Source organism: Callithrix jacchus, chromosome 21 (assembly GCF_049354715.1).
Source record: "Callithrix jacchus isolate 240 chromosome 21, calJac240_pri, whole genome shotgun sequence".
Classification (NCBI taxonomy): Eukaryota; Metazoa; Chordata; class Mammalia; order Primates; family Cebidae; genus Callithrix; species Callithrix jacchus.
The window spans coordinates 34,997,350-35,014,443 of NC_133522.1; the positions used below are offsets into that span (position 1 = coordinate 34,997,350).

A 17,094-nucleotide genomic window follows, 5' to 3' on the forward strand; every position below is an offset into this window, starting at 1 on the left:
GAATGTGAGAATCGTTTTGCAAGCTACTCATCTGACAAAGGTCTAATATGCAGAATCTACAAGAAACTTAAATTTACAAGAAAAAACAATCCCATCAGAAAGTGGGCAAAGGATATGAACAAACACTTCTCAAAAGAAGAAATTTATGTGGCCAACACACATATTTAAAAAAGCTCAACATCACTGATCATCAGAGAAACGCAAATCAAAACCACAATAAGATACCATCTCATGCCAGTCAGAAGGGTGATTAAAAAGTCAAGAAACAATAGGTGCTAGCAAAGCTGTGGAGAAATAGGAAAGCTTTTACATTGTTGGTGGGAACATAAATTAGCTCAACCACTGTAGAAGACAATGTGGCGATTCCTCAAGGATCTAAAACCAGAAATACCGTTTGACCCAGAAATCCCACTACTAGGTATATACCCAAAGGATTATAAACCATTCCACTATAAAGACACATGCTATGTTTATTGCAGTAATATTTACAATAGCAAAGACTTGGAACCAACCCAAATGCCCATCAATGATAGACTACATAAGGAAAATGTGGCACATATTTCCATGTGCCATGGAATATGACACAGCCAGAAAAAAGAATGAGTTCATGTTCTTTGCAGGGACATGGATGAAACTGGAAGCCATCATTCTCAGCACACTAACACAGGAACAGAAAACCAGACACCACATTTTCTCATTCATAAGTGGGAACCAAACAATGAGAACACATGGATACAGGGAGGGGAAACATCACACACTGGGACCTGTTTGGGGGTGGGGGACAAGGGGAGGGAGCGCATTGGGACAAATACCTAATGCATGTGGGGCTTAAAACCTAGATGACGGGTTGATAGGTGTAGCAAACCACCATGGCACATGTATACCTGCATGTTCTACACATGTATCTCAGAACTTAAAGTAAAATGTAAAAAAAATTAATTCCAGGAACATTAAGCATATTTTGAAATTTAAAAGGTTTAACAAAATATAATGGAATTTTTTAAACCTCAGTTAAGTAACAAATTTTTAAAACCTAACATAAAAAAGGCTCAATCATAAAAGAAAAAATTATCTGATTAGATGTAACTGAAAAATTCTGTGAGATTAGAGACAGTCACAGAAAATGTTAAGCCACATATTAGATGTCCTATGAGATAAGGCATTATAATCAGTAAGAATATAAGTAATCCAGCAGAAAAATAGGCATGGATAATGGACAAAAACCTGTCAAACAATGACCAACAAATATATGAAATGTAAGTAGGCTTCTTAATGAAATATAAGTTAAAACAAAGAGCTACCATCTCATAGCTTTCAGACTGCAGAATTTAAAAATTCCAATAAGACGAAGTATTGGTGACAAGACAGGAAAACCAGAATGCTCTTAAACTGAGTTTGAGAGAGCAAACTTGCATAACACTTCAGAGGGCAACTTGATAACATCTAAAGTGACAGCGCATACACATCCTACTACCCGAAATTCCATTTTTTTAAATGTATGTATGTATGTGTATATATACGTATATATTTTCAGACAGAGTCTTGCTCTGTCGTCTAAGCTACAGTGCAGTGACAAGGTCTGGGCTCACTGCAACCTCTGCCTCCCGGGTTCAGGTAATTCTCCTGCCTCAGCCTCCCTAATATCTGGGATTACAGGCGTGAACCACCAAGCCTAGCTGATTTTTTTTGTATTTTTAGTAGAGATGGGATTTCATCATGTTGGCCAGGCTGGTCTCGAATTCCTGACCTCAGGTGATCCTACTGCCTCAACCTCCCAAAGTGCTGGAATTACAGCTATGAGCCACCATGCCGGGCTGAAATTCCATTTGTAAACGAGTATCTAGCACATCTGCATGAGGTGACATGATCAAGAATGTAGACTTGCAGCACTGTTCAAAATGGCAAAAAAATAACAATTTAGACAACCATTAATTTTTCACTTAATATGTTGTTTAGTGTCATATCATTTATTGTAAGTAAACTGATATAATACTAAACAACATATTAAGTGAAAAAGGTTACAAAAGATTACATACAGTAAAACACCATTAATATAACTTTTGTTAATTATTATATATTGCTTCTAAATAAAAACACATGGTAAAGAATAAAATCTTAAATAGGAAGGAGTCGCACCAACTTCAGAATAGTAGGTTTGCTCTACAGAGAAAAGGAGGAGGATGGCACCAGGGAGAAGTACAAAAGAGTAACATTTTATTTCTTTAAAAATCAGAAGCAAATATGGCAAAATAGTATGTGAAGAGTACAAGGGCATTTATATTATTTTTCTGTATATTTGAAATTTTCTTAATTAAAAAGAATTTTAATGGGCACATATGGTATAACAATCAAATAATAACATTAATTACTTGCACCACAAAAATGGATCAAATAAAAACATATTATTTAAGCTACAGAAACTTAGGTACATACATTAGAGCATGTGATAAGAGTAAAAAATAAATTTTAAAATTTGCAATTTACTTTGGGTTTTAAATTAACAATTTTGCTAATGTTGCTAATCTCATGCAATTTTAAAATGTCCTTATACACTAAAAGTTTAAGGGCTGCTATCCTTTTGTTAGAGTTGTCAAAGCTATACAGATACAACTTTAATGTGGTATCCTGAATTTCAGTCTCATTTTGGAAAGCTTTTCCTTTAGCATATAAACAGTTAACAAGCTTGACAACTATACTTACAAGTCTTAAAGAAATGTATTAAGAGTCCTAAGTATGAAGAGCAGTTATTTAATTATAACTACTTAATTATAGTATTTCACCAAGAATCTGATGCTCTAATACTGACATGGAAAAACAATGCTCCATTATTCCATTTTCTTTTCTGCTTGGAGTTTGAGTCAAAAGCCAAGATGTACCAATACTGGAAAGGTTTTAAACAGTCTTATTATAAAACCATTTTTAAAGGAAAAGTATATAACTTTCACAGGGAAGTAAAACAATTGTTTGGGACTGCTATGTCAGAGAGAGACATAGAAAGACAGAGAATATTAAAGAAAGGGGTTAACGAGGTAGTAAAATTTTGCTATCTGTACTTCACTTACTAACTCTCAGAGCCTCAGGGCTAGAAGTAATAAATATTTTACAGAAAAATGTAGGAGGCAAACAAAACTGGGCAGGACACTGCATCTATAAATACAACTCAAGAGATCTATAACTCACACATAGTACTTCACTCTCAACTATAATCCTCTGATCACATTCATACTATTTCAACAGTCATTTTACCCAGTAGATGGAAAGCAGTTAATTTTATTTTTCATGAATTGTTTTTGCCAATTAAACATATGCAATAGAGAAGATTAGCTGAGCTCTCAAGTAACCTAGATATGCAATATGCTATTTCCATGTAATGGAAGACTGCAATCAAATTATTCCAAGTTCTGAGCTTCCACACTTTTATATTTTGGGCACAATTTTTAAGAGTGTCAAAAGACAGCTTTTCACTTATTCCACTTCAGCCTATTATACTGAATTTTACTTAGTGCTAAAATCCTTTTCTTTCATTTTTGAAGGCTGAAAACATTTGCTCCCCAAATCTCTTATTTAGTGTAACTTTGCTTACAAAATTAAAAGCCTCCTGCAATATTTTAAATGTTTTGTTTTTTCCACTGATTTTTTTCCTTAATTCCCTATCCAGTAACGGCTATAAGCAATTTTCCACTGATTTTTAAGTTTCAGCAATACTCATTTATTTCTCCCCCTCAATAGAAGCATAACTGCCATGCTGCTTCATGAATGAAATAATAAACTGCCATTTCTCTCAAATTCTCACCCTCTAGAGACTCACTCAAACTGAGCAATAAATTACTGACAAGTTTACAATTCAAATTCCTATATAGAAATAATTCTTCCACAAGCAAAAGGTCAGCATCAAGAATTTAATTTTCTGAATTTCACAACCCTTGATGAATGGAGGCACCTTAAAGTTCAGTTTACACTCTTTTATACAGGATTTCAGAGCATGCTTCCAAATAGCTTAAGACAAGCTATATTAATAGTTTAGTGTCACTTTATCATTAAAATAATCTACAAATATCAGAATACTACTAATTTATTGTCATGACTAATAAATAACTCTTAAAATACCTATAGATGTAAATCAGCTCTCTCAGTTCATTTTGCTTCACTTGGACTATCTGAAAACACAGATCAACAAACAGAATGGGTTTATCAATAATATAGTTGTACAATCTTTCACAAATTCCAATTCTGTAATTTAGGGGGTTTTCTTATTTATTTTTAAATATACAAAGAGATTAATCCATTAATATAAATATTTTCTCTCAAATATGTAATATTCTTTTGTAAAAGAAAGTTCCCAAACATTTACAAAGCAATCTAAAGTTAAGTAAACCTGATTTTAAGATTATTATGCTAACCAAAATACTTTTTCAGAGAAGGTCCTATTTAAAAGTAATGCTCACTGGCTTCCCCACATCCACACTTTAAGACGGATCCAAATCCAATGCCTTTGCTCGACATACTTCAGGGATCACCTCCAATGAAAAAACATCTTAGAAAAACGTCTCACGACAGAGTGGACAAGTAGATTTGTTGCTGGATGTAAACCATTTGTACTGAAAAAGAAAAGGTTTTAAGTATTAGAAGAACTTTTTAAAGTTCTCCTCTTATATATATCAAAAAGTACATATACATTTAAAGTAACCTTTGAATGATAAAGTAAAAAGGGAAGAATACTAACATTTTTGCTCTTTCTGTTAATCTCCAAAATCAACACAAATGAGTATTACTTCTGAAGGCTATACTAAGTTCTTTCTACTTAGGCTTATGTACACAACCACTAAGATATAAGGAAGATCTCCTGTGAAACAAATGAACAAATGGCAACTTTTTTTTCAGTAAGTTTAAAAAGAGCACAGGGCTCTGATGCCAGATGGCTTCTAGTACCAATTCCTGTAGTCTCCTTCATGGTATAGATCTCATAAGACCTTCTACTTCTTGAGTGGTAAGAGGTCACTGGAAACACCCATTTATTAGAGGTCCTTGATTCTACCAGTCTCAGCAAATTGCAAATTATCTTTTATAGGTTTTTAAAAATCACTTTTTAGTATATCTCTTATTAGCTACAATTAAGTTTAACATATATTTTCTCTACCAAAGTTAGACATTGTGTGTGCGTGTGTGTGTATAAAACACATCAAATATAAGTGCATTAATTTATCTTTAGACTTACCAAGCAGGCTGAATGGAATTTTTTCTTGCATGTTCTACAGGCTTTTTTAGGAAGGGAATAGTTGAAACCGTGAATGACCGAGAAACAGATCATGCAATCTTCAACACCCTCAAAACGTTTGTCTACATTATTTTTCCATAAAGCTAAGCCTTCCATAATACTTCCATTCTGTTAACAAGAAGAAAAATAAGTCAGTATACATTGATGACCACCAATTTTATTTTTATTCAATTTTGCAAATTTTAAGGTTGAATTATAATTCTGAAAGAAGAGAATCTGCTTGGCTATGTTCATATTTCCTTTCATGAATGTTGGTTTTTAAAATAACCTCCCAAGTTTTAGGAAGCAGATGTAATTTTTCTCCATTAAAGACATACTTTAAAGGCTTCCAGACCAATATTTACAGTGTTATAGTCTCAGCTCATTGCTTGATAAAACTCTCTCAATAATTAAATAATTTAGGTTAGTTCTTCTAATGTTGAACTGAAAATGATGAAATTATCTGATTTCAAACGATTTGTTCCAGTTCTACAATATTGATGAGCACATTTGTTTTAAAATAGTTTTTCCTGGCTGGGTGTGGTAGCTCACACCTGTAATCCCAGCACTTTGGGAGGCCAAGGCAAGTGGATCACCTGAGGTCAGGAGTTGGTTGACTACCATGACTAACATGGTGAAATGCCATCTCGACTAAAAATACAAAAAATAAGCCAGGTGTGGTGGTGGGTGCCTGTAATCCCAGTTACTCGGGAAGCTGAGGCAGGAGAATCGCTTGAACCAGGAGCAGAGGTTGCAGTGAGCCAAGATTGTGCCATTGCACTTCAGCTTGGGCAACCAAAGCGAAACTCCCGTCTCAAAAAAACCCAGTTTTTATTACTGTAGAATGCCTGAGATACAGTATGCAAACAGAACTGAAGATTTAAAATGTGTTTAGAGGTCAAAAGGTTTTCAGAGTACTGGGACTTCTCTAACCAAAGAAGAGTTGAAATGTAAGAATTAAAGTTAAAGTAGCTCAGAAGGCATTCATCTCCAGTATTTTTCAGAAGATCCTCTCTCAATTTCCTTAATATCACATATTGTTCTACATCTTCTACAATGTTAATGAAATAAAGTCAATCCCTCTCAAACACCAGAAAATAAATTACAGAACCGTAAAAAGTAAAACAGAAGGGCAGGTTTAATCCATTTAGGGATATGTCTATGTTTAAGGAAATTTAGTATCGGTTTTTATCGTAAGCAGAAAAGATATACTTTATGTTTAAATGCCCTTTTAAGTTGATCATCTTTTTCGAGTTTGTAAAGCCAAATGTGTGAACAGGAACTTACCTGATGGGTTAGGTAAGTGCTTAACTGCAGCATCCAGTTCCGCCACTGCTGAACGGCCACTCCCACTCTTTTCCCACTTTCTACAGTTATTGAACCCAGTGGATAATTTGAGGGCAGTTGTATTATAAGTTCAATAACTATGTCTTCAATAGTGTAAGTAGCCATTACCTCTCGAGTAGTAGCTCGAGCTTTAACCTACAACACAACAAAGGATATTTTGTTTGCTAAATTCCTTTCTTTCATCCAGAAAACATTTTTTGTTTTCGAGATGGAGTTTCACTCCTGTTACCCAGGCTGGAGTGCAATGGCGCAATCTCAGCTCACCGCAACCTCCACCTCCTGGGTTCAGGCAATTCTCCTGCCTCAGCCTCCTGAGTAGCTGGGATTACAGGCATGCGCCACCATGCCCAGCTAATTTTTTGTATTTTTAGTAGAGACGGGGTTTCACCACGTTGACCAGGATGGTCTCGATCTCTTGACCTCGTGATCCACCCGCCTCGGCCGCCCAAAGTGCTGGGATTACAGGCGTGAACCACCACGCCCGGCCCCAGAAAACATTTTGAGAGGTTGACTATTAAAAGCTGAGCCTTCTTTCAAGGACAATGCGAGTAAACACATCCACTTATCTGACATGAGATAATTAAGAAATAGGTTTAAATATCTGCCTGGTATGTTTTCACAGCGATTTCATGATATTCAAAGTTTGTTTTAAAAGCAATTAATTGCTCATTTTAAAAAGGTTTTATTATATTAGGTTTGTCACATAATAGCTCAATAATCTTTGAATAGATAAATGACAGAATGGGTTATTATCCCTTCTCTTCCACACCCACAGTATCAAATGTCACTTCTCTAACAAGTCTTTCTCTACCATATTATTCTCCTGAGCATTGAAGCCAACCATCAACTGCCAGAACATTTATAGTTATTTGTTTGGTTTTCAAATATTGCAAACTCAACATAAAACAAACACATTATCATCCTTTACAAACTTTGTCTTCTGAATTTCCTACTCCCAGGCTAAAAATCATCATAGCATCATTTTAAATTTCTGCTTCTACCTTAGCCTAGATATTAACTAATGGTAAGTTTGGCTAAATCACTAGCACAAAATCTCTCACATCCCTCTCTTTTACATTCCCACTGATACTGCCTCAGTCAGGTCCTAGTCCTTGGCTCCTAATGTCCACCCCAAGTCTCCTCTAACCATTCATTTGAATCCAAACTGTCTGCCAACAGCTCATGCTATAGACAGTGGTCGGAGCAATTTCACAGATTATAACTCTGACCATGCTACTGCCTGAATGAAAAATGTTCAGTGGCTGAACTGTACCACTTTTGACTGTTTTTTGAGGCCCTTCCCAACACACCTCTAATTCACTGTTGAATAGTCTATTCACCTTTTGGGACTCCTACTCATTATCTGGGTTGGAATACTGCATTATTTCTTGGACAATCACTGAAATGACATTCTCATTTCTGTGCTCTTTGCTTTTGCAATAGCATTTCCTCTATATTGCCTTTCCCTTCATTTTCCCTATAACAAAATCCTGCCCACCTCAATGTGATTTTCTTCCATAAAATCTCACCCAATCCCCCTCAGCCAGATGAATCTGTCCCACTCAGATCATGAAGCATTCTCTCTTAATATGCTACTTTCCAATGCAAAAATCATTATCAGTATTGCTCTTTTCCCTTTATTAAACAGAATCTGGTCCTACTAAACTTCATTTCCCTAGTGAGCGGTACACAGTGCTTGGCATCTATAAGTATTCCAATACAGATTTTGAATGAACTAATGAATGCTTAAAAACTATTTGGTGGCTGAAATGGTTTGGAGCTGCATCCCCGCCTGAATCTCATGTTGAATTGTAATCCCAAATGTTGGAGGTGGGACCTAGTAGGAAGTGACTGGATCATGGGGGTGGATTTCCCGTGGGTGCTAGTCTGGTAATAGTGAGTTGTCATGAAATATGGTTGTTTAAAAGTGTGTGACACCTCCCACCTCTCTCTCCTGCTCTGGCCATGTGATGTGCTGACTCCTGTTTGCCTTCTGCCATGATTGTAAATTTCTGAGTAACTGGGATTACAGGCACCCACCACCACACCTGGCTAACTTTTGTATTTTTTTAGTAGAGGCACGGTTTCACCATGTTGCCCAGGCTGGTTTCAAACTCCTGACCTCAAGTGATCCACCCACCTCAGCCTCCCAAAGTGCTGGGATTATAAGCATGAGTCATTGCACCCGGCCTAAACCTCTTTTCTTTATACATTACCCAATCTCAGGCATTCCTTTATAGCAATGTGAGAATAGACTAGTATGTAATAAAATTATATCACAGTCTCAATCCACGCATGAAGTAATGTTGAGATTTGATACACAAATGAGAAAATAAAATAGGCTGGTCTTGAACTCCTGGGCTCAAGTGATCTTCCCACCTTGGCCTCCCAAGTGTTGGGATCACAGGAATGAGCCACCACTCCTGGCCACCAATTTCTATAAATTGAGTCAAGAACTACAGTCTGTTATGATATTCATGATAGACATACCCAATATTAAAATAACTTTTCTAGAGAAAGTCAAGACAATACTAACCGTCATGCCATTAAATAGTTGTGTACTTGTCTGTACAGAAGATATTTCTTGAAAAGAAAGTACATTGCTGACATACTTGCTTGTAAATCTATCCACAATATTGAAAACACGCTTCTCACTGCTATTCCACCACAACCTAACCATAGCAGGCAAGTCTTTTAATGTCATATGATAGACTGAACAAGCCAAGTGTGGAATGTGGTATGGGAGAGTTGCAGTTTCTGAGGAAGAAAGCAAATTCTTGGTTAGTAACATATATTTCTTATAAACAAACTAATATTAGTATTTTCCTTAGAAAGTGATCCTTACTTCCTCAATAATAGTGCTATAGCTCATAAAACAAAACCAGAGAAACCAGAACTCTAGAGTATGAGCATCCTTTCACACATTCAAAATTAACCATAAGAATGCCAAATTAATTTTTTTAGAAAGTGAAAATCCCAATTAACCCTGAAAAATCTACCTAGAAACAGAATTCTATATTTACCATGAAAGACCACAAATCAAACAGAATACACATATTTTAAAAAGAAGGAAAAATTAAAGACGCCTGGTGTTATAAATTATGAAAAGGAGTTTGGCCTCCTTTATTTTCCCCAGAGTTTGCTGAGCTGCTGTACAGAAGTCTTGGAATACCCAACTCAATACTCACAAGATACAGTCCATCCTAGGATCTCCAAGGCATTTAAAAAATTCATATTCTTAGTAAATTGTTTTCAATAGTGTAGTACAACCAGATACATGCATATCTATCCTCTCAGCTAAAATGTGAGCTCCCAGAATGAAATAAATTTTATTCATCTTAATTTCCCTTTTTATATGCCTATAAAATTTTATTACATAACAAATATTTGTTTACAGAGTAAAAAGTTAATAGTCTCACCACACTAAGCTTCAAAAATGTATTAATGGCCTCATAGTCTTACAGGTAAAATCTAATTATTTGTCCTATTTAGAACAATATGGAAAATGACGAATTTCAACACTCTCATAGCCAGGACTCACTTCTGGGGTTATTCTCCACATTCCCAGGGAAAAGTTTAATTCAACCTAGTCTGAATCTAGTGTCCAACAAAAAACATAAACACATATCTTACTGACCTCTAATGCTCAGCTGCAGCTCCTCAGTAAAGAATGTTTTAGGGTCTTTATTTGGGACCTCAATTGCTGTCTCTGCATAGGTTGGATTTTCTGGCATAAGCCTGAACAGGTGATAGAGCAATTTATTCAAACTCTTTGTTTTCCGAAGATACATTGAATACAGAGCCCGAAGCTAGTGGAGAGCAATGAATCTGTTAGTAAACCAAATACACCAAGATAATTGGTATAAAGAACAAATCAAAGTATAACAAATTTCCCTTCCTTATAAACTAGCAGACATTCTCCCTATTCCCACATTATTATAACATATGTTTCTAATACCTCTCTCAAAGTGTCTCCCTGTATCACAATACACTCACCTTGGTTTAAAGTATCTTAGACAAAGAAATCTATTCAGCATTCCCACAGATGGCTCGCTCACTCTCCTCCCAAGTCTTCCACACATTCCTTCCACACCATTGTCCTTAACATTTCAAATTTCTATTTAAAACTAATCCCATTTTTGTGGCTGACCTCACCCTGTATCAAAAACTCCGATGACCCTTTAGGACAGAGAGCACAAACTAGTAGTCCAAAAGGTCTTGGGGGTCTTCTCAGAGTTGTTTTTTCAATCAGGAAATTGCACATAAAAATATGGATTTCTGGTTTCTCTTTTAAAAACAGGAAAACGAGCCGCTCCTGGAAGCATGACAGGTAGCTATGTGAGGCCTGTGCTTTACAACTCCTGCTTTCCCCCAATAGCACAGCTTGCATTTTTCACATTCACTTTGCAGTTCTTTGGTATCTGTATTGGTTTTAAAATGATTTCTTCTACTTTATCACATATCTCCTCATGGTACAAAGACACTATTTTCTTTTTTAAAATTTTGTATTTTTCATTTTTGTGGGTACACAGTAGATATTTATGGGGCATATGAGGTATTTTATAGGCATATAATATGTAATAGTTAAGTGGGGTGTTCATCACCTCAAGTATTTATCCTTTCTTTGCGTAAAATACACCATTTTCTGAACACTATGAATACTTAAATACGAGGATCAAGTCATAGGATTTCAAATTGATTTTTAAAATATGTTGACCAAAGTACCCTTACCATCAAACTGAATGTCACCACTGAAGGATGAACATCCCAAATCTGAAAATCCAAAATCCAAAATGCTCCATAATCTAAAACTTGTTGAGCACCAACATGATGTTTAAAGGAAATGCTCCCAGAGCATTTCAGATTTTCGGATCTGAGATACTATATCAGTACATGTAACAAAAATATTCCAAAATCTGAAATCAGAAACACTACTGTCCCAAGCATTTTGGATAAGGGATACTCAACCTGTAAAATAATACAATAACATTATATGGCTCCTGAGATAAGACACTGAGAAGACATAACAACTTGTGAAGTGAGTACTCTTGCTGAAAATTAACCAGAATCTAATGAGGAGACAATCAGACAAATTCAAATTGTATGACAGGCTAAAAGCAGCTGGCCAAAACAATGACAAGAAAGAAAAGAAAGGTATAGGAATTATAGGTTAAAGAAATTTAAAAAATATGGCAAACAACAAACATGAACAGAGAAGAAAATAAAACTATAAAGATATTACTGGGACAACTGAAAGTATCTAAATAAAACTTAGGTATTATTGCATCAAAATAAATTTTTTGAGTATAAAAATTATATTATGCTTATATAGAAACATATCCTTGATCTTAGGATGTATATGCTTAAATACTTTTGGTAAAGCATCATAATGTCTGCAACTTACTTTCAAGTAGGTCAGCAGAAAAAAAGTAAATACAGTAAAGTATGTGCAAATGTACCAATACGTTAAAAATGTGCTGATCTAAAAGTCTATGTGACTTTTCATTGAATTATTCTTCCAATTTCATTGTAAGTTTAATTTTTTTCAAAATAAAAGTTGGAGATTTTTAAAAAATTAATCAGCAATATCAATGGACTTTAAGAAACACACATATATGACCCAACAATTCCACTCCAAGATATACAGCCCAAGTGAAATGAAAACATATTTCAACACAAAAGCTTATACATGAATGCAGCTTTATTCACAATAGCCAAAAAATGGAAACAAACCTAAATGTCCATTAATAAACAGATAAACAAAATATGGTATATCTATAAAACAGAGTATTATTCAGCCACGAAAGGAAACGCAATACTTATGATACATGCTACAGTTTGACAAAAATTGAAAACAATATACTAAGTGAAATAAAAGCCAGACACTAAAGACCAGATATGTGAAATATCCAGAACAGGCAGATGCATAGAAACAGAACACAGTTTAATGGTTTTCAGGAGCTGTGGGGTTTGAAGGGAAATGGGAAGCGATTGCTATCAAGTACAATGAAATTTTGAAAATGCTCTTAAATAATGTAGTGGTAATAGCTGCACAACTTTGTGAATACAGTCAGCCCTCCATATTCATGGGTTTCACATCTGAAAATTCAACCAACCGCAGATTGAAAATATTCGAGGGTCAAAAAAGTGATTTTTAAAAATCTAGTACAACAATAAAAACACCACAAATTTCAAAAATGCAGTATAACAACTATTTCAATAGCATTTACATTGTATCAGTGATAACTAATCTGGAGATGATTTTAAGTAGTATACAGGAGGATGTGCATAGGTTAGATGCTATTTTATATAAAGAACTAGGGTATTCACTGGGGTGGTGGACATGGGAGGGAGCCTGGAAATAATCCCCTGCAGGTATCAAGGAATGACTGTATACTAAAAACACCAAATTCTATGTGCTAGGTGGGTACATTTTATGGTATGTGCAGTATCTCAGTAAAGCTTTATAAAACAGTCACAAAAACATACACATGTATATGTACAACATTTTTTCAGTTCAAGCTGATTTGCTAGGAGCTTTTTTTTTTTTTTTTAGAAAAAAAGTTAACCCATGATTTAGGAACATTTAAAGTTTTCTGAAGAAAAATTCTGTTTATTTCAGGACTCTTCTAATTAGTATTATTTAGCAGGATATTCTGGTTTATCTGCCCACAGCTCAGTTCAAGTTTCAGACGCAGTAATCATAAATGCTGCTGTATAATTCTGCACCCTAACCCAATCCCAGCTTAACAGAAAAGGCAAAGCAAGGCCATTTTCCTAACTTCTGAATCTAAAATAAGAACAAAACTCTTAAACACAAAAGCCCGAATCTGCTGCAATTTTTTAGAGATTAACAATATTTTAAGAAATTAATGTAAAAGCCCAATAAGGAGCTCTTGAAATATATCATCAGCAAATAAAACTAGCTTAAGTCATAAAAATAAGTGACAGTCCTGAAGAGAAAACTAATCAGTTTAACAACTAGATCAATGCTGCCTCTGTGATTTGATTTTTCCCCTTAGATATACAAATACAAAGATGCAAAAATTGGTATCTTTGTACCAAGGTATAGGTGACAAACAACAACATAATTTATGATTTTAAAATTCTGAAAAAGTTTCATTGGAAATGAATGCCATAAATACTTCATCACACTAAGTGATAAACCACATCTCTTTGTATTGACCTACCAAAGAAGGCACATATTTTACTAGGTTGATTCAATGAAAGATTGATGGAAATTTGGATCTTTCTTGTTCTTTTTGAGACAGGGTCTGCCTCTGTCGCCAGGTTTGAGTGCAGTGGCATAATCTCAGCTCACTGCAACCTCTGCTTCCTGGACTCAAGCTATCCTCAAGTGGGATCTTTCTAAAAGAAATAAAAACTAGAGAGAGAGCTTTCCAGTTTCTTCTTGGACAAGGTCTTACTTTCTAAACTTGAGACAACAGAGACATCTAGTGGCTACTAGAATAATTTGGGCAAAATATTTTAGGTATTTTCCCCATTTAGATAACAGTCTGAATTATTACATGGGTTATGTTTCACAGATCTTTCTCCAAACAGTGATTTTTCAAGTAATGTAAATTTCCAATGACGTATTAAGTGAAATCTCTACAACCGAGTGAAAAACTGACACCCCCAAAAAAAAAACAGAAAAAACACAAGACCCAATCCTTTTAAAATCATTACTATGATAGTACAGAATTAAATTATATAAATCTTATTTCCTGGCCGGGCGCGGTGGCTCATGCCTGTAATCCCAGCACTTTGGGAGGCCAAGGCGGGCAGATCATGAGGTCAAGAGATCAAGACCATCCTGGCCAACATGGTGAAACCCCGTCTCTACTAAAAATACAAAAATTAGCTGGGCATGGTGGTGCATGCCTGTAGTCCCAGCTACTCAGGAGACTGAGGCAGGAGAATTGCTTGAACCCAGGAGATGGAGGTTGCAGTGAGCCAAAATCACACCACTGCACTCCAGCCTGGCACCTGGCAACACAGTAAGACCCTGTCTCAAAAAAAAAAAAAAAAATCTTATTTCCTGAAATAAAAGAACCCGGTGACTATTCAGTTAGAAAAAAACTGATCTGGCCACATATCAGACAAAGTAAATACTTTTGCTGGGAGGGGTGAGGCATAAGGGACAGGAGTAAACTTACTAAGCAGATTATCTGAAGGTAGCTGGATAAAATGAGATTAGGTTGGGCGCAGTGGCTCCTGCCTGTAGGTCAAGGTGGTTAGATCGCTTGAGCTCAGGAGTTTGAGACCAGTCTGGGCAACATGGTAAAACCCCATCTCTATAAAAAATATAAAAATTAGCCAGGCATGGTGGGTCACACATGTAATCCCAGCTACTTAGTGAGAAGATCACTTGAGCCCAGGAGGCAGAGGTTGCAGTGAGCCAAGATCATGCCACTGCACTCCAGCATGGACAACAGAGTGAGACCCTGCCTCAATTAAAAAAAAAAAAGATAAGATTAAAACATAAGGCACTTCCCTTTTATTAAGTTGAAGGGAAGGAAGGTATTTAGAACAGTGTCAGAGAAGCATATTAGGACAGAACTATTGAAAGTTGTCACATATTTATTTACCTGTGATGAAGCAGCTTTGAAGAAAGTTAGTATTAATTTCCAAGTGAGAAGGTATCCCAGAACATAACAGAAGTCTTCACTCAGTGGTTTAATAGTAACTATCTGTCCAACGGGAATACACCCCAAAACATTTTCTAATAAATCCTCTTGAGTGCTAAGAAGAGACATCAGTGCTGCTGGTGGTGACCTAAGAATCAATGATTAAACACCCGAAGTTTTCTTTATAACTCATTCCTTAACAAATTGACAGTATTTGTAGACTTCAAGTATTTTAGAAAAATTTCTCTATTTTCCAAAAACCTTCTACAAATTTTCCTCTATTGATCCAATTTTAACTTCCAATCTCATATAACAGTAAAATCAAAAAGACATATTACAGCACTTGAAGGAAAGACATTTTTAGAAAACATCTATTTCAATTTTCTGTTTTATAAGTGAAAAAAGAAAAAAAAAAACCACACACTCAAGGAAGCCAAATGATTAGTCCAAAGTCCCTCCGTTAGTCGGGGAAACTGTTACGGATTCAAAAATCCTACCAAGCCTTTTATCATCCTTTATAAAAGATAAAGTGAAGATTAAGACTTCAAACTTTATCACTTCATCCTAGTTTCCATTTTATTGCATATTATCTACTTATTTAGCACTATTAAGAGATGTCACAATCACATAATTAATCAGAATGATAAACACAGAAAATAATTATGTGCCTATTTAAAAACTCATGATTACATCTCTTTTTAGGAAAATAAATGTATCATTCAGATTAATTCACAATAATGTAAGTTAATTTTCTTCTTTACTGAACTACTCTACTCATTTATACTTTCAGGTGAACTTATGAGATTTTCAAAAAGTAAAATACGTAACTCCCTTCTCTATGAAACTCTAGCCTGGTTCTCTCCTTTTACTTCCATGATCGTTCTTCCCTTGTGGGTTCCTTCTCCCAGCCCAGAAGTACAGGCCTTCTCCAAGCTTCTGCCCTTGGGTCTTTTCCTTCAATACCTCCATCTCACGTATCAAGCCTCTATATTCCATACTGATACTCACTACATCTTCTAAAATACCAGCTTTGAAACCTCTCCACTTTTCACACTGCCCTCCGTGCATTGTTATTTAACTTCTGGAATCACCTCCACCTCTGCTTGCTTCTTTTTACAATTCATCTTTCACATTGATGTCAGAATCAGCTGGTGGTGTCCTATTTCCTAACAAATAATGCCCAAATCTTCCCGGAAAAGTCATTTTTAAGGTCATTCATTATTGGGCCTCTTTAACTACCCTTCCAGCTTTATCTTCCATTATACCCTGCCTACTTTATACTCACTGATTCATTTATTCTTTCATTCAACATACTACTCATGATATCTGCTATGGGCCAGGAAGCATTCTGTCCTAAAGCATTCTGGCCGATTTCTCTCTCAGAAATAAGAGACAGAAATTCTTGCCCTCACAGAATTTATATTCCAGTAAAGAAAGACAGTGTCAATAAAAGTATACATTAAGCGGTAACTACTCAATATTCCCCAAGTACATCCTCACATTCACGATTCAGTGACTTTGTACATAATGTTCTCTCAACTTATATTATCTTTCCTGTCCTGGAGAAGTGCTACCTAACCTTAAAGGTCCAGTTTAAATGCCTCTTCCTCAAAAGAAAGTCTTCCTTTCCTGATGTACATTAATTGTGCCCTCACAACATGCTATCTTACATAGGCCTAACTGACATGAAAAAAAAAAAGTTATCTTTTTTTTTTTTTAGCACTTATCATATACTATATTTTCTATAAAATGGTATCATCTGTATAGGATTAATCCCCTAAGAAAAAGAAAGTGCTCACTAAACACTGTATTAATACTATCCACAAAGTGGATGCTCAACAGATATTTGAACTGATACACTCT

The 17,094-nt window shown here is 35.4% G+C and overlaps 1 protein-coding gene across 6 annotated transcripts in view; it reads right to left on the reverse strand.

The window, feature by feature from the left end:
- Window positions 1-2,193: 2,193 nt before the first annotated feature.
- Window positions 2,194-17,094, reverse strand: part of LTN1 (listerin E3 ubiquitin protein ligase 1) — a 65,720-nt gene continuing 50,819 nt past the window's right edge. For 2 of the 6 annotated variants that reach the window (XR_013530552.1, XR_013530551.1), the window contains 7 exons: window positions 15,193-15,379; window positions 10,239-10,410; window positions 9,138-9,358; window positions 6,542-6,736; window positions 5,216-5,383; window positions 4,446-4,598; window positions 2,194-4,157 (listed from right to left, as the gene is read on the reverse strand). Coding sequence is in view for 4 of the 6 variants with exons in the window: in XM_008986535.5 (XP_008984783.2) it covers window positions 4,536-4,598; window positions 5,216-5,383; window positions 6,542-6,736; window positions 9,138-9,358; window positions 10,239-10,410; window positions 15,193-15,379 (1,006 nt within the window). In the remaining 2 variants the exon portion in view is untranslated. Of the gene's footprint in view, window positions 4,599-5,215; window positions 5,384-6,541; window positions 6,737-9,137; window positions 9,359-10,238; window positions 10,411-15,192; window positions 15,380-17,094 lie in introns of all 6 variants that reach the window. The other 4 variants (XM_008986535.5, XM_054248949.2, XM_078358425.1 and 1 more) reach the window with 2 other exon arrangements.